Raw genomic sequence first — 27,416 nt, forward strand, 5'->3', positions numbered from 1 at the left:
AAATAAAACAGACCCAGTTTCAAATAAATTCTATTTGGGTGAAATAGATTGGGGGGGGGGTAAAAACCAAGGAGGACTGATGAACTGAGCACGCGGCCAGAATTGTTAAAAACGAGACTCCTAAACTTAATTTTATCCACCCGCCGGGGAGCTCGAATCACAAAATGTAAACAGATTTGCTTTGCGAAAGGACCCTCTGTCTTTTGTAACCGAGTCAAAATGCCTGATTGTGCAATCTCGATCCTTAACCGTCGAGCGGGCATACAGTATTTATCAATCACCTTGCTTAAATGATTTTTAAAAAAGGGATTCTAACGATTTGGTCACGGAGATGTCTACTTCTTTAGACGTACACAGTACACTTTGTAAGAGAAAGGTGAGGTATGTGTCTAAGGAGCTCAGAGATATTTACTACCAAGCAGACCAGCTCATTGAGCCAAACAATTAAATTACTTCTACCTAAGACCTACCTAAGAAAGAGGCAAATTTATTTTCCTTATCCCTCTCCTCCCTCATCTGGGTCTATGGAAGCTACGCTGCAGGCCCCTGTGAATTCCGAAATAACTAATACAGTATTTCCCATTTGGTTTGATCAATGCTCCATTGGTTTTCAAGCAATGCTGCCAGATTTTTGGAACACTGAAGACTACTCAAAATTTCCCTGATTGTCCTCCCTGCCTTCTTCTCTTTCTCGAAGAAGAAGAAGAAGAAGAAGAAGAAGAAGAAGAAGAAGAAGAAGAAGAAGAAGAAGAAGAAGAAGAAGAAGAAGTAGTAGTAGTAGTAGTAGTAGTAGTAGTAGTAGTAGTAGTAGTCCCTTATGGTCAGAGGAAACATCTCGCCCCCCCCCCCCCCAAAAAAAAGAAGTCAATTATGTTCAGAGGAAACTTCTCTCCGGCACCCAAAACTTTGCGCTTCCAAAACCCCAGAGCTGCCCGCTCGAATAGCTGAAACCTCTTAAGTTCCCAAGCGCTTTAACAGGGGAAAGCAAGCAAGGCCATGTCACAAGCAATCTAAAATCCCAAATTAGCCAACGACGTTTTAAAATCCTTTTATTTTTTTTCTTTTAAAAATATGTACAGGTCGGAAGTGCGCCTCTCTTGCGCCCCACCATCGCCCCCGCCACCCAACCCTTCGTTTTGCTTGCTTTTTTCCTCCGCAAAGGTATAAATTAACTCTCGGGGTGAAGCGGAAGGGTAGGAAGAGCCTCGGGAACTGTAGAGCGGTTCCAGCGTGCTGACTTTGCCTATCGACGCACGAAGACACACACACACCGCCCGTTTGGTTTGAAAAAGGAGCCCCAAGCTGGCTTAGGTACGTCTGGACCAGGAACGAAACCAAACAAGAGAGGGGAGGGGTCATAATTCTTTCTCCAGCCTAGAAAACAACCGAAAGAAACCACCCCAAAGAGGATTCCCATAAATATTTTAAATATATATATATATAATATAATATAATATAACAGCAATGAATACACATGGTGTATTTCTTAACAATGCCAAAAGCACAATTCTTCTTTCCGATCAACAGCAGACTGATGGCTGAAGAAAAGGGCGCGAGAGTCCCGGCCTGGGTCGAGGCAGGTTGGCTGGCTGGCCTCCGCGATAGTCTCAGTAATCGAGCTTATTGTAGAGGTTGTAGAGAGGTAATGCGGAGAGGTTGCTGCCGGGGTAGTACAAGGGCGCCGGGAAGGCGATGGACCTGGGCACGGGCACCCTGAGGACGGAATTGTCTCTGAAAACGAGCGGCATCCCCACCAGAGTCTGGGCCGAGGCGTGGGCCATGTTGGCCGCCTCCAGTTCGGCTGAGAGCTGCCGCTTCCATTTGTTCCGCCGGTTCTGAAACCAGGTTTTCACCTGCGTCTCCGTCAGTTGCAAGCTGGAGGCCAAGCAGGCCCGCTCGGAGCTGCTCAGGTAGCGCTTCATGTCGAAGGTGGACTCCAGCTGGTAAACCTGGCTCCGCGAGAAAACCGTGCGCGTCTTCTTCTTGGCCGAACCGGCCTGCCGATCCGCCCCGTCCCGTTGACGCTCCGCCGAGCAGGCGGGCGAAGTCGGCGCGAACGGCTTCTCGCGCTCTTCCTTAAAATCCGGCTGGGACGGAGAGAGGAAAGGGGGCGTCCGGTCGGAAGGGAGCGCCGCGCCGGTCCCCTTGGAATTACCTGGAGTCGAGAGGAAGAGGAGGAGGAGGAGGAAGAGGAGAAGTGGGCATGGATACTGCGAGGGGGAATCCACCATAGTCCACCTCAAATAACACACACTGGGGGTGAACCGCTGGGGTTTTAAACCCCAGCTCTTCCAAATAATGCTGTTATGCTGTTATCTGTCTGTCTATCCACCTACATGGGGGGGGGGGGGGAGAGATGAAATGAAGAAAGAGAGAAAGAAAGAAAGAAAGAAGACAGATAGATGGGTAGGTAGGTAGGTAGATGGATGGATGGATGGATGGATGGATGGATGGATGGATGGATAGATAGATAGATAGATAGATAGATAGATAGATAGATAGAAGAATAGATAGAAGGATAGATAGTAGGATAGATAGATAGATAGATAGAAGAATAGATAGAAGGATAGATAGTAGGATAGATAGATAGATAGATAGATAGATAAGAGATCTATCTATCTATCTATCTATCTATCTATCTATCTATCTATCTATCTATCTATCTATCTATCTCTACCTCTATGCCAATCTATGTATCTATCTACCTATCAACTTCAGAGGGGCGGGGGGGGGTGAGTCCATTGGTCTCCCCATTCCTTCATCTCTTTAATGGTTGTGTATGGATCCTATTTGTAGCTCTTCCGGGAAACCAATCTGATCAATTGCGGCTCTTAGACTCGCGAGCCGAGCCTCCTCAGCTCGCCGCATCCTGTTTAGATCCGTTTCTACTTTCTAGACCGCGCCAAGCCTTTTCCCCAGGCGCGCTTTCTGGGCAGGAAGTCCCCACCGCGGCGGCTGGGCTTTGCTCTCCTCTAAGTCCTGCCTCCCACTGGGGCCGCGGTCCCTTCTTTCCGACCTTCTCCGCTACCGAGCTCCGAGAAGCAAACGAAAGGAACCGAGGGGGGGATTTATTCAGACTCTCCTCTTCCCGAGGAATTACGAGGGCCGGTTGCCTTGTTTGATTGTTTTTTAAAAAATAATATTCGGAGCGCAGTCTGTAGGTTCCGCGCTCTCTTATTTTAGGAAGATATTAGAAAATCCAGACAGAGATGGGGGGGGGGATGCGGGCGGCATTATTAACATACAGTAACTTTTTAAAATTGTTCTGCCTAAATCGTTCTTTAAAAGAGGGAGGAGGCACTGGAAACAATTATTGAGATAGCGAAGAAGGCTTCCTCGAGAAGAGAGACAGAGAAAGAGACAGAGAGAGAGAGAGAAAGAGAGAGAAAGAGAGAGAGAAAGAGGGGGAAGAGAAAGAGGGGGAGAGAAAGAGGGGGAGAGAAAGAAAGGGAGGGGGAGAAAGAAAGATAAAGAGAGAAAGAGAGAGGGAGAGAGAGAGAAAGAAAAAGAGAGAGAAAGAAAGAGAGAAAGAGAAAGAGAGAGGGAGGTGGAGAGAGGGAGGGACAGAGAAAGAGAGAGAGAGAGAGAGAGAGGGAAGGAGAGAGAGAGAGAAAGAAAAAGAGAGAGAAAGAGAGAGAGGAAGAGAGAGGAAGGGGGAGAGAGGGAGGGACAGAGAAAGAGAGAGAAATAGAGAGGGGGAGGGGGAGAGAGGGGGAGAGAGAAAGAAAGAGAGAGAGAAAGAGAAAGAAAGAGAAAGGGGGAGAGGAGAGACTATCCAAAATTGAATTCCCCCATCCCCACCCAAGGATGTCTTAATTTTAACCCACCGCCTTCTCTAAAAGAAGAGTAACAGAATAGTAGAAACCAGATTTATGTGTAACTGTGCACTCAAAGTTAAAAAAAAAATCAAGGGAGGGGGCAGGCTGAACTTTTATTACAACCCCCACCCCTTTATAAGATGCACCTTAGAGACCACCCTCCCTAATTAGGAAGCCAAATGGTGGCTTTTCTCTGCCATCCCCCCACCCACCCCCGCTCCCCGTCATCCCGGGGCTAACACTCACCGAGACACGTGAAAGCGAGAGGCCGATGCTTGTGGCACGCTTCTTCCGGGCCCTGCGAGTCGGGGCAGAAGCAAGCGGGAGGTTTCCAGCTCTCGTCGGGCTCGTCTTCTTCGGAAGAGACCGACAGGCTCCTCTTCCTGCTCGGCCAGGCGGAGGCGGTCTGCTTGGAGCCGGGCTCCCGGCCTCCTCCTCCTCCCGAGGCGGTGCCGCTGCCTAGGATCGACTGGATGGTGAAACTGGAGACCGGAGCTGGCGCAGGACACCCCTTGCCCGCATCTTCTTTGTTGCTCATCCTGGGCTCATAAGAAACGAGAGAAGAAGACCCGCTGGCGTTTAGAGGCGCGCTGGGGAGGCAGAGGGGGGGGGGATCAAGTCTGGGTATAGAGGGGTGGATCTGCCTAGCCTGGCTTTGGGGAGAGCGGTTTGGGGGGCTTTTTTGGCGCGCCTGGGCAGGTTTTCCTGGAGCTGGCCGAGTCTGAATGCATGCTCCTTTCTCCTCTCGGATCTCTCTTGATCTACGGACCGCGAGGTGGCGGGGCTTCATTTGCATGGAGGTTACCTCCGCCTTGGCCAATCACGAGCCACCAAGCGGCCCCGGAAAGTTTCAAAATTCTAGATCACAGACAAGACAGCTGACTGCAGAAAACACTCGTTTAAAAAAGCGAGCCCGCTAGAAGCGGTGAGAAGCTTTCCTAAACAAAATAAATAAAATAAATAAAATAAATAAAATAAATAAAATAAATAAAATAAATAAAATAAATAAAATAAATAAAATAAATAAAATAAATAAAATTAAATTAAAAATAAAATTAAAAATAAAATTAAAAATAAAAATAAAATAAAATAAACATTTTTTGACGCGTCCCCTTCCTTTTCAGCGCCTGCTGTAACCCATTTAGGACGATGTTGATGGTTATCCATCGTGTTCGAAGAGGACCTTGGCACCCTAACGGTTTGCCGGCGGTCCAAGATGTGCCCGCAGATGGCTGGTAAGGCCTATATGGGCATGAAATGTTCTTCCACATGTTGGGCAGACCGGTGTGATGTGTCGGTCCACAGGGCTTTTCACGGGAATTGGGGGGACAGGGTGTCAAGACTTGGGCGTGAATTGGATTAAAGTGAGGCAGAGACACGCATAGTCAGCCTCACTCTCTCTTCCCAGAGTCAAGATAGTTGGAGGTGGACTAAGCGCAGTGGTGGATCAGGGCATCTTTTGTGTCTTGCTGTGCTCTTAACGTACCACATCGCTTGCAGAGACCGCCTTCATGACCATAGTCCTATTCTAGTAGATTTCACCTGCTCAGTCCACCGGAATCTATCTTCACATGCTGGGGATAGACAAGTCCCTATCTCACCGAAGGTCAATGACCCAACGGCTACTCTCAACCTGCTTTGTCCAGGGTTGTAGCCCCTGTGCATGATACAGCTACTAGGAGTCACAGGTGAAAGCAGAGTGACAGGCGACAACCAAAAGCTGCCCTAAAAGTTGCCCTAAAATGAGCTGCCGTAAAATGACATGACATGCCCCTACACCAGAGATGCTATCCCTCCCTGAACACCTTATACACCCAGTGAAAGGACTAGCAACATTTTTACTACCACACTGTGGGCGTGGCTTATGCAGGATGCCCTGCATTTTCTTTCAACATCTTTCAGTGAAAATTGGGTGCTCTGGGGTGGAGCTCCATTTTCTCTACCCCACTGTGTTCTCTGGACACTTCAGACAGAGTCTAAGTAAATCTACATGGCCCTGAATACGTTGGTTTAAAAGATGGAATGGAGACTTTGGAATGGCCACCTTGCTTCCCAGCCGGTTAACGAGAACCAGGGTTTAGTCCCATATATCAGGCAGGTCATAGGTGTTTTCTAAAGCACAGAAGTTGCCCCCTGAAGCACACTTGCTGACGCCAGGAGAAGCTTACTTCCGAGTAAATGTCGTTAGGGATGCTTCCAGCAACTATTCAGGGATGTTTTGCATTTTATCTGCAGAGAGGGGCGGCATACAAATCTAATAAATTGTTGTTGTTGTTGTTGCTGTTGTTGTTGTTGTTGTTATTATTATTATTATTATTATTATTATTATTATTATTATTATTATTATTATATTTTTTTTAAAAAAAAACAACTTTACTAACCCCTGCTCTATACTTTTATTTTGCTCGGATAAATGTTCTCGCCCCACCCCTCCCGCGCGCCTCTGGTTTAATTATTCTGAATTCGCTTCCAGAAATAAGAGCTGCAATAATTTTAAACGAGAAGAGAAGAGCTGAATGGGAACGCTTAAACCAAGATAGCATTGTAAGCAATAAAACGTCCCCATCCCACCCCACCCGACGATTCCCAAAAGGTTAGCTGAAAACTGCTGGGGGGGGGAGGATGGAGAGGTGGGAGCACGACGATTTCATCGGTGAATGAAAGTCGACGTTTGAACCCCGCTGTTAAAACCCTCCAGCGCACGGGATCGTCACTCATCTCCGTCCCTCGGGAGCCGGGCAAAGACACCGCTTTTCCACGGATGGGAGATTGCAGGCGACGCGCATTCAAGTTGCCTGGCGCCAAGATGCCTAGGCAAGGAGCACGCATTGCATTGGGTTGGGGGGGAGAGAGAAACGGGAGGGGGGCGGCAGAGGCTTAGCTGGCAACCCAAACTGAGAAATTATCTTCTCTTCTCCAACTCTTGACAGATCCAGCTCTAACCTTCCCCCCCTTGGGGTGTAATCTTTCCCAGTGGGATCAGGACGGCGATGATTATCAGGACCGTCTAAGAATAAGCAATTAGATGGCCTTTCTACTTGGACTGACACACCTTCTTCCCATCGCTTGTAACACAATCGCTCTGCTTCCTCCGGATTTGTACCATCTTTGATCAGGGTAAAAAAAGTGGGAGGGGAGCAAAGGGGCAGGGAGGGAGATTGAAAGGGTGGGGGAATCCTGATTTCTAAAAGTTTTCATCAATTTTTCTCTAGAGAGCAGAGGAGGTTAGATGCACCCCTGGATAAATAGGCTAACTGATGGAAGAAGCATTGTGAGACTGGTACATGTTAGTATAATAAATCAATGATACCATACGTGCTTGTTGGCCTTTGTACAAGGGGTGGCATACAAATCTAATAAATAAATTAAATAAATAAATAAACTTCAGCAGAGCCATGTGGTCCACAAGAACAGAACAACAGAGTTGGAAGGTGCCTTGGAGGTCTTCTAGTCCAACCCACTGCACAAACAGGAGACCATATACCAGTCATGGCGAACCTATGGCACAGGTGACACAGGTAGCCTGCGGAGCCATATCTGCTGGCATGTGAGCCGTTGCCCTAGCTCAGCTCCAACGTGCATGTGTGTGCTGGCCAGCTGAATTTTGGCTGGCACAGAAGCTCTGGGAGGGAGTTTTTGGCTTCCACAGAGCATCTGGGGGATGGGGGAGGGCGTTTTTGCCCTCTCTTGACTCCAGGGAAGCCTTTGGACCCTGGGGAGGGTGAAATACAAAGCCTACTGGGACTGCCAGAAGTTGGGAAACAGGCCATTTCCAGCCTCCAGAAGGCCTCCAGGGGAGTGGGGGAAGCTGTTTTTGCCCTCCCCAGGCATTCAATTATGGCTGTGGACACTTGCGCATGCGTGATAGTGTTCCCACACACTCTTTTGGCACCCAAGGAAAAAAAGCCATCACTGCCCTACACCTATACCTACTATCCAGATGTTCTTCAAAACCTCCCAATAATTGAACAACCCCAACTTCTGAAGGAAAGCCATTTCACTGGTTCATTGTTCTCGCTGTTATAAAACTTCTCTTTAGTTCTAGGGTGCTTCTCTCCTTGATTAGTTTCCATCCATTGTTTCTTGCCTTGCCTTTGGGCGCTTTGGAAAATAGGTTGACCCCCTCTCCTTTGGGGCATCTCCTGGGATATTGGAACACTGCTATCATGTCACCCCTTGAAAAATTCACTAGAGTAGTAGACTTGTTGGGTTTAACCACTCTATTACATGCTTGCACTGTCTTGTAAACACATCTCTATGGTCAGGTCACAATTAACTGACCAGTGTGTCACCCTTTGATGACCAAAAGGGACAGGTACTCTGCAGACTATATAAACCTCTGCAGAGTAGATGCCCCCCCTCTTCTGAACTCTTTTTGCCTTGATGACCCTTCCTTGTCCACCTCCTATGTGCCCCATTGTCCTCAGCTGAGGATACATGTGTGAGATGAAATCCAAAGCCATCTTCACACATGGGACCATCCAGAAGTTATTAATATGGACTGGAATATAAACTTATCTGCCTGCAATTTGCAATTGCATGAATCAACATAATTGTAAGTAAAGATTGTATTTTTCATCTTTATGAAGGAATGATCATTCATTGCTAACAAATGGGATTCTGAACCACATGTTATTTCTTGCCATGCTAACTCCGTTGCAAATTAAGCCAGCTGAACTCTGCTAATACAAATAATATTAATAATAATCAAAATACCCAACAAGACCAATCCAATCCTTGCAATCCCATTCTGCCAGTCCCCTAATCTTTGTTGCTCTTTTCTGCACTCTTCTTTCCAGAGTCTCTACAATTTTAAAAATAATATGACAAAAACGTGATATTCTATTATATTTTTGTCATCTAAGTGTGGTGTTCTATTCTAAGTGTGGTCTTACCCGGGTTTTATGAAGTGGTACTAATACATCACATGATCTTTATCCTATCCCTCTGTTATTGCAAGTTGTGATTGCATCTAAAAGCATCAGAAATGTCATTACGTTTTCTCATAATATTTGCAGAGCAAAGGGGTGGTTGATTCCTAACAACTATAGGAGACATATACAAATTATTTCCCTCTAATGTGAATTCTTTGGATAGCGTGGGTCAGTCATTCCCATATGGCATGGCAGATCTTATTTAGATGGTCCGCTGAATAAGAAGTCTAAGATTTTAGGATAAAAGCAAAAAAGTAAAAAGCCAGTAAAAGAGCAGCCTTCATTAAAGAGTTGTCATCTATTCCAATCCTTTTATTCCTAATTTCAGATGGCTAAGCAATTCTAAAGGAACCACTCCATTCTATTCCACTTCTGAATATTTTCTTGTGAGCATTTTCTTTTCTCTCTACTGATTCAACAACTCATGGTCCTTGAGCATGCTCAGTGTTATCAGATTGCTTATTTCCTTTACCAGAGACTATAGTCTGGGGGTGGATAGGAAATAAAGGAGCTTGACTTTTATTTTATACTGCTGGAAATAAAAGCTTGTTGATGCATCGTTCTTGTTTCTTCACAGTCTCCTTGTGGATGTGAGCACTCATTGCTTGAAAGTGGTATCGGAGACCGTTCAAATACAAATGAAGCAAGCTATATGGATTTGACATTGAAATCGCCTTAGAAATTGCATCTTGCATTAAAGAACGGTGCAATTTAAATTGTTAAGGCTAAGAGGCCTGGTTGTTTTAAGCTTCAGTCAGAAGCCGACAATGCTAGTCTCCTTGGAATTTATCCCTTGGGGTTCACAAGTCATAAATTGATCCATAGATGCCCCAATTCTTATACTGTCTGGCATAAGAAAGGCAAAGGACTTCTCTATGCTAGCTTTTCTGGACTGCGGAATGAATCAAAACAACAAAACCTAAGGTTCCAATCAGTTTCAAATTCCCTTTTATATAGAATTACTGTTGGTAATCGTCAAGCTCTTTTTGCTGCTTAACAAATTTATGCAGTCTGCAAATCTCCCTGTAGATCAGAGTACAGAATCCAATACAAGAGAGTATATGTAGCTCAGCTTGAACTGTGAAGTCCTGGGTGATCTCTTACATTGCTTGAAAGGAGAGAGAGAGGGAGGGAGGGAGGGGGGAGAGAGAGAGAGAGAGAGATTTGCATTGACATCCTTCAGTCTCATAAGACCATGGTATCATGCTCTGGATTCCCATGCTCTGGGTAGGCTAGGGACTCCAGGAGGATCTGCTGCTTGGGTAACAGTCTAGATATAGATGTAGATGTAGATGTAGATGTAGATGTAGTGGGAGAGGGAGAGGGAGAGGGAGAGGGAGATTTGCATTGACATCCTTCAGTCTCATAAGACCATGGTATCATGCTCTGGATTCCCATGCTCTGGGTAGGTTAGGGACTCCAGGAGGATCTGCTGCTTGGGTAACAGTCTAGATATAGATATAGATGTAGATGTAGATGTAGATGTAGATGTAGATGTAGATGTAGATGTAGATGTAGTGGGAGAGGGAGAGGGAAATATAGAGAGAGATGTAGAGGAAGAGGGAGGGAGGCAGAGGGGGGGAGATATATATATATATATATATATATATATATATATATATATATATATATATACACACAGTATATATATATATATATACACAGTATATATATATATACAGTGTATATATATATATAATTGATTTTAAAATATAGAATATAAAACACACACACAACATACAACAAGTGCTCAGTGATTGGTGCCCACCACCAGACAAACATTCACACCCCTCCACCAAATTGGGGGTATTTCTTATATATATACCATTTTAACTCAAGAGCAATATATATATTTACATATTATAAAGTGATTCCAATTTATTCCTTGTAGCTTGGTCTTGGATTCTACTAACCACATATTGTCTCGATAGATAGATAGATAGATAGATAGATAGATAGATAGATAGATAGATAGATAGATAGATAGACAGACAGACAGACAGACAGACAGACAGAAAGAAAGAAAGAAAGACAGATAGATATAGATATATAGATATACATAAACATAATATATATAAATAATATATTTAAAAGGAGTATATCTTACTCCTTTTAGCACCAAAGATATTACCTAGTATGGTAACTTAATAGCTGCAAGCAAACAAACAAGTCAGAGAGCACCAAGAACGTCACAATATGTTCCACTGGACTCCAACCCTTTTGTAGATCCCTAGATTTAGCTCAGTTCTGGTGAAGATCCCTAGATTTGAAAAAAACTATTTTATAGTTTGGAGTGAAGGCAGGACTAATACTACCAGGAAGTCAGACTTAGTACTGAATATATTAAAGCTGATGAGCATTGTTTCCCGTTACAATATTGAAAAGGATCGTAAAAAGTATTGCTTGCTCTGAGAATGATTCATACAGAGCTCAAAAATACATTAGATCCCATAATAAAGTAGGAAGATACCTGAATGCTCCTTCTACTAGACTGTCAATAAAGCGTTTGCTTTTATTATTGGAATACCCCATATCTCTTGAGATAGAATGGATCTATGGCTTAGGGCAGAGGTCTTCAAACTTGGCAATTTTGAGACTTGTAAACTTCAACTCCCAGAATTCTCTAGCCAGGTATGCTGGCTGGAGAATTATGGGAGTTGAAGTCCATAAGTCTTAAAGTTTCCAAGTTTGGGGACCCCTGGTTTAGGGCATCCTACCTCTCCTAACAGCAAGTGTATGTTTTCCCATTCTGCAATTTTTAAATGTGGTCCAAAACATTACAATCCAGTCTACAATCCAGAAACTGTTGGAAGTTCTGCACTAACTCTGAACGTGGGCTAAAGACTGTGGTGGCTCTCCAATAACTGCAAGGTGCTTTACTGAGTTCAGCTAGTCCATTCACATGTAGTGCTGGTGTGGGGGAGGATGTTGAGAGCCCTAATCACTCTTGCCTTTTTTCTCTCAAAGAAAATGGCCTTGCAACACTCCAGTGGTTTCCAACCGGAGCTGCAACTCAGGATTTGCAGAAGGTGCTTCTCTTGATTGCCACTTGGATTACCAGGGATAACAGAATATAGGGAGCCATCGGTGAAGGAAAGGGGCTCAGTTCACAAGGCACACACCACAAAGTGGTGAAACTAAACAGGCAAAGAATGGCCAGGCCAAGGGTACTGTTTTGCAGTTCATTTACTTTTAAGTGCATGTCCTCCATCCCAACCCAGCTCTATCCTTGTAATTCCAAATCACAGGGATGGAAGAAGCCTGGACAAGAAGAGAGGAGGGGAGGGAGGGGCTCCTGTTCTTCTTTCCTTTCCCACCCACCCACCTACCAATCCATTTTTCGCTCAGCTGAGCTTTCTTAAGGGGCAATTCTCCCTCCCACTCCTCAAAATACACAAGGAGAGATAAAAGCAAGATCCCAATCAATACAGACAAATGTCAAGATTCTTCCCCATGACATTTTCGTTAACTCCCAGCCCCCGCGTTAAGGCCGGCATATTGAATCAAGCGCTTATCAAATAATTAGGGGGAGCGAGCTGCAGCCCAAGCGGAGGCAACGGGGCGATCAGTCACTCCTTGGCTGCACAGGAGCCTCATTAAAGGGCCTAATTGATTCAAGGGAGTGTGGCCCGGCTCCTCCCCTCCTCGTGCGGGGCAGGTGCTGTCCTGTTTTACCGCATTAACCTTTTCAGTGCTTTTCAACAGGCCCCAGACATATTACAAATGGTCAGCTTTAATCATGATGTCAGCTCATTAACCCGGAAAGACCTCGCATTGAAACATAATGTAAGGGATCGTCCTTCACTGCGCTCTGCAGGCTGGGCCTAGATTGCCTCCGAAGCCTGTGGAAGAAAAGGGACTTTCCATCTCATCAAGCAGTCACTGCTTTCTTAGCTTCGGTGTGTTAAAGAAAATTATTTTTCCTTGAATAGCCATCACATTTTCTATCCCTAACTTTGATGTGTTTTAATAAGGGGAATGGAGCGAAAACCTTAACCAAAAACCCAAAGTTTGCTCTGAATTTCAAGTTTCATGGTTGTGCCCTTTGTCTAACCTAATGTTCACTTTCCCTTTAAAAATGGGTGGGGAATAGAAATATTTCCCTTTATCTTCTCCATGAAAGTATTATCAAAAACTGACACAGATCGAGGAAGGTGTGGCCAGTTTTATGGAAGGTATTCGTTAAAATACAGAAGAACTAAGTAAACCTATTTATATTGTCATGGTTTCTTGTTATCAGTTCAGCCTTAAGGGCAGAGAAAAGTATAGAAAGACAATATATTGGCAACTCTTCATTTCAGTTTGTATCAGCTGGTAGATCAAGTGGCTATGTTTGCTATCTATGTTTATACAATATATAATTTATTAACTTAAGAACAATTAATTGAATTAACCTTACCACTGACCAAATTATAAATCATCAGCATCTTAGGCTAATGCTTTAATCCTAAACCTTTGCATTCCAGAAATGAGATGGAATAAAGATTTGAATTAAACCAACTTTTTATTTACAGTCCTGAATAGGAGGATCTTCATTTAAATTGAATTGTGAAAAAGATGTCATCATTTTGTGCAGAAAGGACACAGGGATAATTGATGCCATGTAGCTATAATTTTATCACATAAAGACAAATGGTGAAATTCTTGTTATTTGTGTAATGATGTCATGACATGCAGGATATGGCTGTGTTTTACCCCAAAGCTTAAGCAACTTCATTGCCCTAGAAATCGGACTGCATCATCACCTACTATCATAATCTTATAATCATAATCTTAGCATTATCTCTTTTCTGCTCTGTCCCGGTGACACTTCCTTCATTTGAGTCTAAGCCCAAGTTGACTTTAGCTGTACCATTCCATATAATATTTCCCTCTTTTTTTCTAACACCATCCAACCTTGGGGCAAAATCATGAGACTGATTGTAGAGGTGGCTGTAGTCCAGTGATGGTATTAAAATTTTTACTACTGGTTCTGTGGCCGTGGTTTGGTGAGCGTGGCGTGGCGTGCTGGCTATGGCAGGAAAAGTATACTGCAAAATCCCCATTTCCTCTTGATCAGCTGGCACTCCGGAGGCAGAGAATAGATGGGAGTGGGGCCAGTCAGAGATGATATTTCAGTAGTTCTCTGAACTACTCAAAATTTCTGCTACTGGTTAGAACCTGCTGAAACCCACTTCTGCTATAGTCACATTTTGATTTCTCTGCCGCATCCCCAACCATTATTGAAACAAAAGAAATCCATTACTGTTATTTTGGCACAGTGATAGTGGGATAACTTTAGAAGATGTCATGAGTTTTTGGTGAACAAATGATCAATCACTGGAAAGAAAAACATAAAGGGATTGGCAGTGGGCAGAATAAATGTAATGCTAGAAGGGGTTTCCTGTGACTCAAGGATCAGTGGATAGCAATATAACTCGCTAAAGGCAATTCCAACAACTAGAGAATTATCCATGGTTAACTTAAAATAAATGAAAACTACCCCTATTGACACTGGGCCTACACATGATTATTAGCTATAGTCTGCTTAATCCATGGGTCTCTGAATAAAGGCCAATATGCCTAAACCTTATGGTAATTAAGGTTTTCGTGATTTATAATCCATTTCATTCAGAAGAAGCAGGAAGACTGTAGTATGATACAATGGACCATTGAACCTGTGCATGAAAGCCATAAAATATAACACTAAGGCAACCTTTTGCACTTGCTGCCTTCTAAATATATTATACTTCAGCTCTCATAATTTCCCAAAGTCCATGTTGGCTAGAATACATCTATGGTAGAAGGTACTTTAGATTCAAGATCTATTTTTGTTATTTTCTGTTACTCACTATAAAATTAAAGGTCAGAAGAACTACATGATATAAGACCCATTCATTGCATTGCTCTAATTAAATCCTTCGTAGTCCTCTTATGACCATTGCCAGAAGTTGCACAGAACAAACTGTTGATTACTAAGAGATCCACTTATTTGCTAAAGAATGTCCTGTCCCAGTGATTCCATAGTGTTCAATATTTTTTTTGCCTCTTATCAAGAACCATTTTCCACTTACAAACCCGAGCCTCCGAAACTGTAACCGGAAAAGGCAGAGAGAAGCCTCAGTGGAGCCTCTCTAAGAATCTCCTGGGAGGAAACAGCGCTGGAAAAGACAGGGAGAAGCCTCCATGGGGCCTCTCTAGGAATCTCCTGGGAGGAAACAGGGACTTCACCTTCCCTGTGATTTTCCCAATCATACTCATTATTTGCTTTTACATTGGGAAAAATTGCTTCTTCTTACAAACTTTTCTACTTAAGAACCTGGTCACGGAACAATTTAAGTTTGTAAGTAGAGATACTACTGTATATTTCTTACAATTCTAGAAATGTTTACAAAAGAAACAATGCAGTTAATTATGGTGGGCTGCGCTTTTAGATAAACCTAAATAACCTGTCCCTATTTGGCAATAGTATCATTATTCTTCTATCTAAAATACATCTTTCAATCACCAATTTTATTTCTGATACCAATCCTTTTCCTCCCATAAATCAGCCACTTTTTACAGCTTAAATTAATCCATTGCCCCCCCCTTTTCAAGAAGGTACATTTTTGTGACCAGATCAACCTTGAGTAGGCATTAGTAAAGTTCCTGGGAAGGGTCTTTATCTTAAGGAAGACAGGATTTATCTGCTACTAGTTAGCTATTCATCAGCAAAACAATGTCCTCAATACATCCTTTCCACCATTACATCAGTGATAGTGATGGGCGAACCCAACGGTGTTTGGGTTCGGCAAGTTCGGACGAACTTTATGCAAAATTCGGCCGAACCCGAACCGAACCCAAACTGGAACCCGAACGGGGAATCCCACCCATGAAAAGATTCCGGGGGGCGGAGCTTTGACATCACCAGCAGGTTGCTAAGGACGCCAAGTTGATCATTTCCTGGATTCCATGGATCCAGGAAGTGATCACCTTGGCGTCCTTAGCAACCTGCCGGTGACGTCAAAGCTCCGAACGCTGAACACGACCCCGAACTTTGCCCGAAGTTTGAAAAAATTTCGTGTTCGTGTTCGGCATACCGAACACCGCAAAATTTGGTGTGGACCCGAATTGTGCGAGTTCGGTTCGCCCATCACTAATCAGTGACAATAACTATTTCAGTATCTACAAACACCTGGCCCAGCATTTTATCTTAACTTGGCAGAAGGTTATAATCAAAACAGCAAGGGGTGAATTTTATCAAATATGCCTAATTAGGAAAGGCTGTAGGAGAATCCAAAATATTTTACCATAGGATCTTTGTTGAAAATTTGCTCCTCATAATTTGATTCAAGAGGTAAGCTGTCAGGTTGGATCAGGGCATAAGTCATCATTCCAGAACAAATGAATGGAACACATTCAGAATGAAACATTTATTATCTAATCCTTCTATTTAGTTACAGAACTAAATAAAACCCAACATATTCCTTTATTTTTATTTTATTATGGGCTTCATAATTATCGGGAGTATCCTGGTTTGAAAAACTACTTTTGAACCTTTACAGCCTGGCTGGGTTGTCACTCCCAGTTGCAAATGTGTCCAAAGCCATTTCTTTACCAGTGATTTACAGTTTCACCCAACCATTACTTTGGTGATATAGCAGCAGCAATGAACACAGACTTCATATCACCACAATAGTGGCTGGGCCCTGCTATAAATCACTAGGAAGAAAAATACTTAGATTATTATTTTCAATTTGACTTTATTTATAAATGTTAAATAGAATTAATCTTAGTTAGTGCCACTGTGAAAATTATCATTCAACTCCCCCCCTTTTTTCAAATTTTAAAGTAAAAGTAAAAGTAAAATACCAGCCTTGTGGTTATTAAAACTTTTGTAAAACCCAAATATATAATTTCTTTGGAACAATACCAGCTCTGTTACTAAGATGAATGGGACAGCCTCAAACAAGGGATTTTGGGTTACATGAAAAAGTACCAGATGTTTAGAGGTTTGATTATAAAAATATGCTTATCTGTGGGTAGATATATTTTTATCTAAAATGAAAGCATTTGTGAACTTTTCTGCATTAAGCACTAAAATAAGATGACAAGCTACAAGTAAACCTACGCTATCTTTATAGGGGAGAATTATTTTTGCTTTACCCTATAAATTTAAAATGTTTTGGAGCGAGCGGAAAAGTTTTTATGGATACAATTATTGTTTCCCCCCTGCATTGTTAATTATTCCACATTTAATTTAATTTTTCATTTCTTAATCTGAAGTTAGATACTCACATCTGCATTCCTTCACTTTCCCAAACCCATTTCTAAAAAAAGTATTCTGTTTACTATTATTTCCTATAATAAGGCAGCAATTGTATGAAGTTCTCCTTTTTCTGTGAATAGATTAACAATTTTATTATTCAGCTCTTTTAGAATTTCAGATTTGTGCTCTCATTCTCATTTGCTTATTAATTATTAATTTGACTATTAACCTCAGAATTTTCTATCTTGCTATAATTGGACATTTTGGGATACCATATCTGAAAGGTAACCTGTCTATCCAAGACGTCACAAGTAAAGACTAATGCAAGCATTTCAGTTTTCATTAATAACTTATTCTTTCTATGTCTTACCTTCTCCCTGGATAGTTTCCAATTTCAAATGTATTCAGAGTCCAAAGTATTTCACGTTCTAATATATACAAAGAACTTTATTCATTTCAATACTTGTAGCAACTTGTTTCTCATTTTTCTTACCATTGGCTAATCTTAATTTCAACTAGCTAAAGTTTCTGCTTTTCATTTTTCTCTTGGTCAAAGAAAACCTACTTGTCTTGTATAGTTTCCTAGATGGTGCTCATTATAGTTACTGGACCCTCTTGAACCTGTTTTATCTTAGGGTATGATATTTTATCTGAGCTTCTGTTATTGTGAATTTAAATAATGTCAAACTTCCGGAAGGTATTTGACCTCTTGACCCTCCTTTCAATGAATCATCTCATTTCCTCTTTCAAAATTAAATGAGATTATGTTGGACTTGGCAGTGCGAAATCCTGCTAAAATATAAAATTCACATCCCTGTTATATTACAAAATATTCCCATTGCTATTTCTAAGTGGTATTTTAATGCTTGCTCAGTGCATCAAAGCTTACACGTCTCTAAAGATGAAAAAACTTTCTCCTAACTTGAATACTATTGTCTTCAGCTCATGTGAGAATACATCAATCCTTATGGCAATATTTTCTCCTAGAGTTGCACACCTGTTTGTTACTTATTTTTCTTACCATCTTAAAGATAATGAGAGCACACAGGTAATTCTCGACTTATGGCTGGTCATTTTATGACCATTCAAAATTATAATGAATATGGAACAGGTGCTTTGCAGCTTGCAAAACCATCCCCAGACCATCACTAGCTAACCATGTGACTTTTTGGGTTAGCTTTGCCACCCGTTGTTGCATTCTGTGGGGAGAGGGAGCTTTGTCAGTTTCTGGCATTTTTGTCAGTTTCTGGCAAAAAACACCCCACTCCTATTCAAGGAAATAAATTCACTTAATGATGATGCTATTCATTTAATGATCGCCACAAAAAGGATAAATCGTTATTTCATGTCCCATGGGTGCCTCATAAGCATAATTACTTCTGACTGGATTACTGATCCCAGTTATAATAGTAAATCAAGGACTAACTATATTGTCAGGTGGTATTGGGGACATCTCTATTGTTATTGCTGACCAATACTTGGAAGGACTGTTTTATTTCAATGAAAGTTTAGGCAAGGAATCTTTCTGAAGCTCTTCGTGAACTTCCCACCACTAAAAGTGAAGCTACATTGTCTCATGCCTTTCATTGGACCATTTCACCAGGCAGAAGAGAATGCAGTGGAGGTGCGGTACATAAACAGAAGCATCTTGAGATTTAAAATGGACGCCTAACATGAAAAACATCATCAAAAAGCCTCAACAAAGAATGTTCTTTCTGTGCAAACTCAAACTGCCCAAAGAGTTGCTGATTCAGTTCTATAGAGGAATTATTGGGTCTGTCATCTGCACCTCCATAACTGTCTGGTTTGGCTCTTCAACCAAACAAGACAAACACAAACTTCAATGGATCATTAGAACAAACAAACAAAAACAATTGCCTTCCATTGAGGATCTGTATAATGCACCAGTCAAAAAGAGGGCTGTGAAAATAACTACAGACCAGGAGTAAAATTCAAAAATTTTCCCTACTGGTTCTGCAGGCATGGCTTGGTGGAAGTGGCAGGGGAAGGATACTGCAAAATCTCCATTCCCTCCCCACTCTGGGGCCAGACAGAGATGGTATTTGCCAGTTCTCTGAACTACTCAAACTTTCTGCTACCAGTTCTCCAGAATCTGTCAGAACCTGCTAAATTTCACTCCTGCTAGAGACCCCTCATATCCTGGACATCAATTGTTTCAAATTCTACCCCCAATACTATGCTATAGGGCACTGCATACCAAAACAACTAGACACAAGGGTACTTTTTCCCTTGAAGGCCATCACTCTGCTAAATAATACTGTCAAATAATTTACTCAGACTGTATTACTATAATTCTTCTCTTCCTTACTAATATCTATCTCTTCCCATTTATTACTATAACCATGTTGCTTGTACCTTTCAATTTATATTGTTTCTATTTATTTCCTAGTGCAATTTGATAGCTTATTAGCAGCCATGATTATCACTGTTACATCTTTTTATTCTTGATGAGTTACATTGCTCAAAAAAATAAAGGGAACATTTAAACAATGCAACATAACTCCAAGTAAATCAAACCTCTGTGGAAGCAACACTGATTGACAATCAATTTCACATGCTGTTGTGCACATTCAGCTTTGTACAGAACAAAGTATTCAATAAGAATATTTCATTCATTCAGATCTAGGATGTGTTGAGTGTTCCCTTTATTTTTGAGCAGTATATTTTATTCTCCTTATGTATACTGAGAGCATATACACCAAAGACAAATTCATTGTGTTTCCAATTGCACTTGTCCAATAAAGTATTCTATTCTATTCTATTCTACTCTACTCTACGGTACTAGAGCTGCTAGACATGACCTCGAGACAATCTAAAACACTCTATTGAGGACTGTTCACTTCCTTCCATTAATAAGAAGAGTCACATTGCCTCTCTGGCACAAAGGTCCTCATTGACACAAAATACTGCCTTGCACAGACTTAGTATTTTTCCAACACACGTGTATGAGAACACCCATGGACCAAACAGGAAGTATTAAACACTGGAAAGAGTAATGATAGATGAAAAGTCATATTGAAATGAAATACTTTGTATGTATTAGAAGTCAGTGGACCGCCTCTGCATCAACTGATATTTTCAATAGGTGGGATTGTAATACTTTGCAAATATAAACTGAGATAGGGGAATGATGAATGGAACCTGGCTACAAATATTAAACATCCAGAAGAAAAGCGTAAAAGTTAATAATATAGGAAGCTTCTGAGATTCAAATAGCATTTTGAAGACTGAATTTAACTCCTCCAGACGCAAATGGAATTGCACCCTATCCTTATGGTGGGTAACATTAGAAGTAATATAACACTGCAAACTGGATGGAAGATGGACACTTGGAAGATTCAAGAGCCAATTCCTCTTTTGCATCTGTCCATGGTTCTATCATATTTGTGTAGCAAGGAATTTTTGTAGCTGTCTTCTCTGGAGAGAGAAATGTATCCCCTTTTACAAAACAATTAGAATTACAGATGCCTAGGTCATTAGTACTATACCTATCTGGAAAAGCATTAGCTCAAAGTGCTACCCAAAAGTGAAGGGATGCAGTAAAACCCAATTGTTTCTTTGATGACATTCCTAGCAATCTAGTCCAGAATCCTATTTCCAACAGGGAGAAGATGCTTCTGTGACATTCGGGAAGCTGTCCTAATTTTGCCCTTCAATACCTGATACGTTTTCTAGTTCTGACTTTTTTTTCCAAAAGCAAAGAGCTGTGAAAGTGTAAAGACAAATACACGTTATTGTAGACAGACCAATTCTTCTATGAATTTTCCTGTGCTCTTCATTCAATTGTCCAGTCCAAAGATAATGGCGTGGAACTTATCCAATCACGCAGAGACTACAGCAGGAGACATAAATACTTCACCAGAAGAAAGAGAAAACAAGAAAGGTTTGTGCATAAGGTTTAGTGTGTGTGAACACACATATGCACAGAGTTTTGCAAGCCATGCTCAATTAAGTTTGCTCAGATGTTCCCCCAGCCATTGCTTCTGAATCCACCTGGTTTCCACTCCCTCCCTGAAGCAATCAAGTCCTTTCAGCCCAGAGCCAGCGCAAGGCTTTTTCTGACGTGCATCCAGGCACGGTGAGTGCAATGCGAGCGAGGCATATGCTCCAATAGGTCAGGAGGAGCCGTGGGTGAAATGGTGATAGATTGGGCCTGGAGAAGAGGTGGAGGAGAATTTACAACCAGGCCAGACAGGGCGTGAAATCTGCCCTGTCAGAGCTAAATGGGTGCATTTTACACACCCGTTTCAGCCTAAACTTGTTAAATGGCCACATCTGTCAGAAGAGAAAGAGAGAAGCCTCTCTAGCAAGCAAGGAAGCTTTTGTTGATGTCCTTTATGGATGCCTGGAAATCATCATCTTTGCCAAACAGTCATTTTACTCTATGGATTTTTGTTCAGTCAGGGAAGAGAGGCGAGTCTCTACTCTCTGAGAGTGGAAATGTCTCTGGCAGCCCTTTTGATTAGGACTTTCTGATCAATAAAGGGAAGGAACTGAATCCAAAGATGGTTTACAGCTTGGTGAATTATGATTTTCATTTAGGGGTTAACGTCTCCCTCCCCACCTCCTTCTTCCTCCTTGACTCCAGGCTGGTGTTTTTCTCAGCTTTGAAGCAGACTCAAACTAAAGGCCTGGCTGCCCTACACTCTAAAATGATTTTTTTTAAATGAGGGTTTTTAAAAAAAATATATCATTTTTTAATGTTCAAGGAGTGTGTGTATGGGTGTGGATGTGAGTGTGAGTGTGAGTGTGTGTCCACTCCCAGGTGGGGTTAGAAGAGACATTAAGATCCAAAGCCCAATGATGAGGCAGATGAAGCCTTTTGTCCTGGGGGAGATAGTTAATGCCCTTTCACCCTTCATGGGGAAAAGGGGAAGAAAAGAGATACTCTGTTTGGAGGAATCACTGGACAGTCTCAATCACTATGGACCTTCAGGCATAATTGAAAGGGGTAGTTGCCCGCTTGTTTTATTTTGCTTTAAAAATTTCAAAACGTCAACTTTGGAAAGGTCTTGTTCAAAAGTTTCTTTTTTACATTACTATCCGAGTTTCCCTTTTGCCCTACTCCTTAGGCCTCTTGGCGTTTCCAAGAAGGGCTGTCTTCTCTCTGCCTAGGATGCAATATATAGTTTCTCAGCATCATGATCTGCATTTTTTAAAAAAGAAGGTGGTTACGTATTTGCCAGTTTCATCAGTTTTAATCCGTTCCTCACCCAAATTGTTGCCTTGCTAGTTTTGGTTCCATTTCTCCTGCTCTATTAGACCTTCCTGGTGACATATTTGAGACAGGCTCTTTATCACCACCAACATCCCTCTCTAGGACTATTTCTACCCTGATGTCTTTCTCTATTTATTTGACTGTATTTTGATTTGGTGATTGTACGTGTGGGAGGAGGGGAAGGGAGGCTGGAGAAGAGGAGCACAAACTTATCCATGGAAACTTATTCAGAAAACCCATTCCTCTCTTCTGGACTCTAGTTGGCAAATCCTTCCCAACAACCCCAAAGTCAGAGGAAAGCTAATCCACTGGACTGCAATGTGTGTGGTACAGTCATAAGACAGCAGCTCAAACCAGAAGGATTGCAACATGGGCAAAAAAATAAGTGGTGGATACAACAAATGTTTTATCGGTGTTTGTGTGCTGATTCAAGGTCCAATTTAGCAAAGACCATCAGTAAGGGGGAAAATATTCTGCACATCCAGGAGTTAATTGCTCTCCCTAATAGGGCAGGTTTCAGGGGAGAAGGGAGGAAAATCCAGGACCATACTGGGGGAGGAAGCACAAACCTACTAGGTTTCAAGGTGAATGAAATCACATTCATTGTAGTTCAAGAGGACAGGGAAAGAGTATAAAATGATCAAATCCAAAGCCTTTAAGAAAGGTTCTTAAATGCAACACTTTAGGGCCTATCTAGAAAACCCCAGCTAGCCCAGGGTGCTTAAAACATAGGCAAGGACATAAGGACATTTGCCACAACTCGTGTCCTCAAATTTCTTCTCTCTAAAAGCGGTAGGAAAGTTTTTCCTTTTGGTTTCGCATCCTCGTTATTGAAATAAATGATAAAGAAACCAGAAACAGTGGCAGTTCTTAGGACTCATTGTATTTAAACTGATTGCACCTATTGGTCTTGAATGATATTGCCAATCTACCTGGCTGTTTGAAACACAGCGCCATTTTTTGGATAGGAGTCAATTTACCCTCATTGAGGCCTCCTTCCCATTAAAAATGGTCCTGCTTATTCCATCCCACTCTTACTTAATAGAAAGTAGTGGAAACCAAAGCAAAGCAACTCGTTTGCTGAGGCAGGAAAGACACGTTGGGAGCCAAGATCCTGCAGCTTAGGAGCAGCGTGAGTTCTTCAAGTGGCCCCGAGCAAGCTTTCAAAGGTCCCTAATAAAAATTGATCTTCCCTGCTTTTGCAGCGCCTAGAAAATAGGCTTGTTGAGAGCCTGTAATATTGGGAGCAGGTTTTCCTCCTGAAATGACAGATGAAGTCATAAACAAGTTTGATCTCCGAATCAAGCTTCGATAAATATTAAACACAGTCTCCCCCCCCCCCTCGGCTCCCTCCCTCTGCCACGTGTGGATTATGATATATGGAGCGTCCAAACTTTAAAATAAGGAAATACCAGAGAAAATGATCTCAATAAATTTTCTAAGTATAAACGTTGATTATGTTTCGATTTTCATTCAAGAGGCTATGCTGGCTGGGTTTCTTCTTCCCCCCCCCTCCAACCCCTATTCTTTCTTTTTTTGTGCCAGTGACATCTCACCATAGGTTTCAGTGGTGGGGGTGGGGGAAAGCAGGGAAGGCCCCCTCCCTTTGAAAAAAAGAGAGTTCTTGCAGTCTACAATTTATGTAATCTGTGGCTGGAAAATGAATTGTGTAATTTATTGGAAAACAGAAAAGTCAGGCAGATTGGATCAGCATAGCCTATCCGAAGCCCCCTATCCATCAAGTTCCAATTAACAACCTAACCAGAGAGCTTTAATGTGTTTCCAATCTAGTGGCCTGATAGACTCATCAATTCCTCAGGGAGAAATTAAGAAAATCGACCGCCCCTTGGCGTCGCAGTGTCATTCCTTTCTGCAACTATATGTCAAATTAAAAACACAATTAAAATTTAAACTGTTTCAATCAGAGGGTGCCCCGCAACCTATGTTTCACTTAATAGAACTTTGATGAAAATCTGATGCTTCCACTCCATCATGAAAGCCGCACTAGTTTAGAAAAGCCAGAGACTCTTTGGATTTATTTTAAGTAGGAGAATAGAACAGAGACCAGGTGGCCACCAAACCTGAGAAAGGAAGTCAGAGGAGACAGCCACCAACATCAAGGGAATGCCTTCAAGGCCTGTGTCTTATTACCTTCAACTCTCAGGATCAGACCTGATCACTGAACCACTGGTTAAGATTCAGTAGTTCCACCATAGCCTAACTTTGATGTTTTTCCATCTGTATTCGAAGAGGACCTTGACATCTAATGAGTTGTGGGCTGTACACAATGTGTCCACAGGTGGCTAGTAAGGCCTATATGGGCACAAAATGTTCTGCCACATGTTGGGCAGACATGTGTGGGCATCATTGTCACAGCATTTGCAGCTCTGGCTTTGCGGAGTGCTCAGTTCTCTTCTGCTATGAATGTTCTTCTGGCCTCAGATGTCTGGCAGCCTTGGTGGATCAGCATGCGCCATAACTTACTAGCAATGCTTTAGCTGATGAGCAGAGGACTTCCTGTTGTTGGACTACAATTCCCATCTCTAATGAAACTGTGAAAGTAGCATTTGGAAAACACAGTCATCCCTACCCATCCACCCATGCACAGTAGTTTATGTGAAAGTTTTGATTCCTCTGCAAGCCATGTGGAACTAGCTGGGGATGGGGGGGATACCACACAAAAGAGGGGTACAAATGCCTAATGAAAGTTTACACAGGAATCACCCTCCAAATTTAGAGATAATTAGTAGTGCCAGTTATATTCAACGCGCCTTTTCCAAACTAGCTGCGAATTTGCCTTTGGGGCATAGAATTGGGGGAGTGGAGATGGGAGAGAGGATGCCTAATTTTGCCCCTTTCTTTAATCCCTCGGAGATCATTCTGTGATTAAAGCAGAGCTGATCCCGCGTTAAACCCTTTCAGCTCCCGAGAAGCATTTTAAAATTAAGATCCCCATGTGCATTTGTATTGTTGTTGTCCTTCCCGCACGGGAAAAGCTGTCCTCCTTCGGACCGCTAAACTTCACCCCGCCGGCCCTGAATGGCCTGGCCTTGTGTGTTCAGAGCGAACTTGGATTGGAGGCTTTTCGCGGTTCTTCCTTTCCTCGGAATAGGCCTTCATTTGAATTATATAATAGATATTCTCACCTACGGAGGTGGGGGGGAGTATTTGAAAAGCACGAGAAGCTCCCGCCGTTCGGTCGCAACAAGGCCCTCAGCGCTTCAAACCGTCCCCATCCGAGCGCCGCTTTTGCTCCAATCCTATTAACATTCGCTTTCTATGATCTGTAATTAAAGGGGCTAAAACCCCCCCACTTCAAATTTATCTCAAAGAAGTCTCTCCCCCCCCCCCCTCCTTTAGGCCGCTTTGATCGCAGTGAAGGTTAAACAACCGAAATAGAAATCCGAGCAGATTCTTCCGCAGCTTCCCTTCTTGTAGGCCAGACGGAAGCAAAATGCGGTTGGGCCTGCAAGGGAGGAGCGACCAATGGCGTCCGGAGTTCTCCCTATACAGGCAACTGAAGGCTTCTCTTCTCCGCTTAGCTTTGCCAAAGTCCCTCAGAGCTGGCGAGCCGAGGCTCCAGAACTTGGCAGTTCTGGCATATGTAGGGGAGGCTAGCTTAAAAAATCCACTAGGCCAAGTTTTTTGAGAGAAATCCTTCCGGGCCTTGGTGGGCTCTGCCCAGGGTGTTTTTCAACTGGATTTTTATTGGGATCTAAATCTAAAGAAATCTTGAAAAAAATGCAGCAGGCGGGGAAAAAAACCCCTCCTCTACTTTTACAGCTTTGGGAGTCCAATAAACTATATTCCACTGCAATTGAATCCACGCACATGAGGTTGAAACCAGGAAAAGGGGATTGTGATACAAGTAGTCCTCGATTTACAACATTTTGTTTAGTGACCATTCAAAGTTACAACAGCATTGAAAAAAGTGACTCATGACTGGGTTTTTTTACACTTTTATGGCCATTAAAACAGCCCCCCTGGTCAAGTGATCAAAATCCAGAGGCTTGGCAATTGACTCATATTTATGATGGTTGGAGAGTCAATCGGTTGACTGATCGCTTTCTTTCTGACCTCCTGACAAGTGAAGTCAATGGGAAACCTGATTCGTTAACCAAGTGTTCTACTAACTGAACCAACTGCAGGGATTCACTTAACAACCTGGGCAAAGAAACATCCTAAAATGGGGCAAAATTCACTTATTGTCTGGCTTTAACAAACAGATTTGGGGCTGGATTGTGATCCTAAATACAGGAATACAGGATTACCTGTATTCCAGGGATGTGATAAGAAGCTAGAATTGCCTGCAGCTAGAAAACTAGCTCATGAGAAAACAGGAAGATCTTGTTTAACCCTCTCCTCTACTAGCCCTTTAGCCATTGGATTTGCTTACCCTAATTCACTTCTTAGAACCTTTTGTTGGCTAGGCTGTATGTAATGAATTGTGCTGGCTGACAGCTGCACTATTTCCACCCCCCACCTCCCCCTCTTAACATAAAGTATGTTAACACTACTTTAGGGCATACACTTTATAGTTTCCCATTTCAACAATGACAGAAAACCATGTCCCCACTTTGGGGCAACTGGCATCAGATCTAATTCTAGAGGCTACAAAAGGCTGCTTCGATGTTTCAAACTCAATTTGTAGAAATCAGTGCAATCCAAATAACCTCTGGTTAATCAGATGCATTTACTCCAGGAAATGTGTAAAACTGCCAGGCTAGAAAACTGGGAGACTTGTCAGTTCCAATCCTTGGGCTAGTCACCCTAACTCTTTCTCAGTTCTAGGGAAGAAGGCAATTGCAAGCTACTTCTGAAATAGATGGCAGAAAACTGCAGAGACTTGCCCAGGCAGTAACCACAAGTCAAGGTTGACCTGCAGGTCCATTTTTATCCTTTGCTAGTGCCCATATGACTTTGATTGGACTAGCAAGCTTTCCAGAGCTGTCCTGGCTTCTCCCTCCCTTTCTCCCTCCCTTTCAGTTTCTGGAAACAGTGACATGTCTCTGAAATCACACTTTGCGTGCTGCCATGGGAACAGCCATTAATAGACCTATCCTCTTTGAATTACTCCAATCCTTTCTATAGTTGTTGCTTAAGAACTAATGATAGCAGTGGATATGGAATTATGGTAATGTGGTCCACAGTTAAAGCTAAACTCTTGCACTCAACTGAAATGAAAGGGGCTGGTATGG

General features: G+C 42.4%; 1 protein-coding gene across 1 annotated transcript; it reads right to left on the minus strand.

Moving 5' to 3' along the window:
- Positions 1-1,514: 1,514 nt before the first annotated feature.
- Positions 1,515-4,550, minus strand: HMX2 (H6 family homeobox 2). The gene is made up of 2 exons (XM_070753997.1): positions 4,065-4,550; positions 1,515-2,155 (listed from the first exon to the last, which is right to left on the minus strand). Exons 1-2 carry the CDS (start codon positions 4,354-4,356, stop codon positions 1,608-1,610), a joined length of 840 nt encoding a protein of 279 aa, XP_070610098.1. The 5' UTR covers positions 4,357-4,550; the 3' UTR covers positions 1,515-1,607.
- Between the last annotated feature and the right edge of the window lie 22,866 nt (positions 4,551-27,416).

This window comes from Erythrolamprus reginae, chromosome 5, assembly GCF_031021105.1.
Source record: "Erythrolamprus reginae isolate rEryReg1 chromosome 5, rEryReg1.hap1, whole genome shotgun sequence".
In the NCBI taxonomy this organism is placed as follows: domain Eukaryota; kingdom Metazoa; phylum Chordata; class Lepidosauria; order Squamata; family Dipsadidae; genus Erythrolamprus; species Erythrolamprus reginae.

What these genes read in the sequence shown, in the direction of transcription:
- HMX2 (XM_070753997.1), bottom strand. Translation starts at nt 4,356, where the DNA reads ATGAGCAACAAAGAAGATGCGGGCAAGGGGTGTCCTGCGCCAGCTCCG. An exon ending in TCTCGCTTTCACGTGTCTCG is followed by an intron (nt 2,156 to 4,064) that starts GTGAGTGTTAGC and finishes TCTCGACTCCAG; the next exon opens with GTAATTCCAAGGGGACCGGC.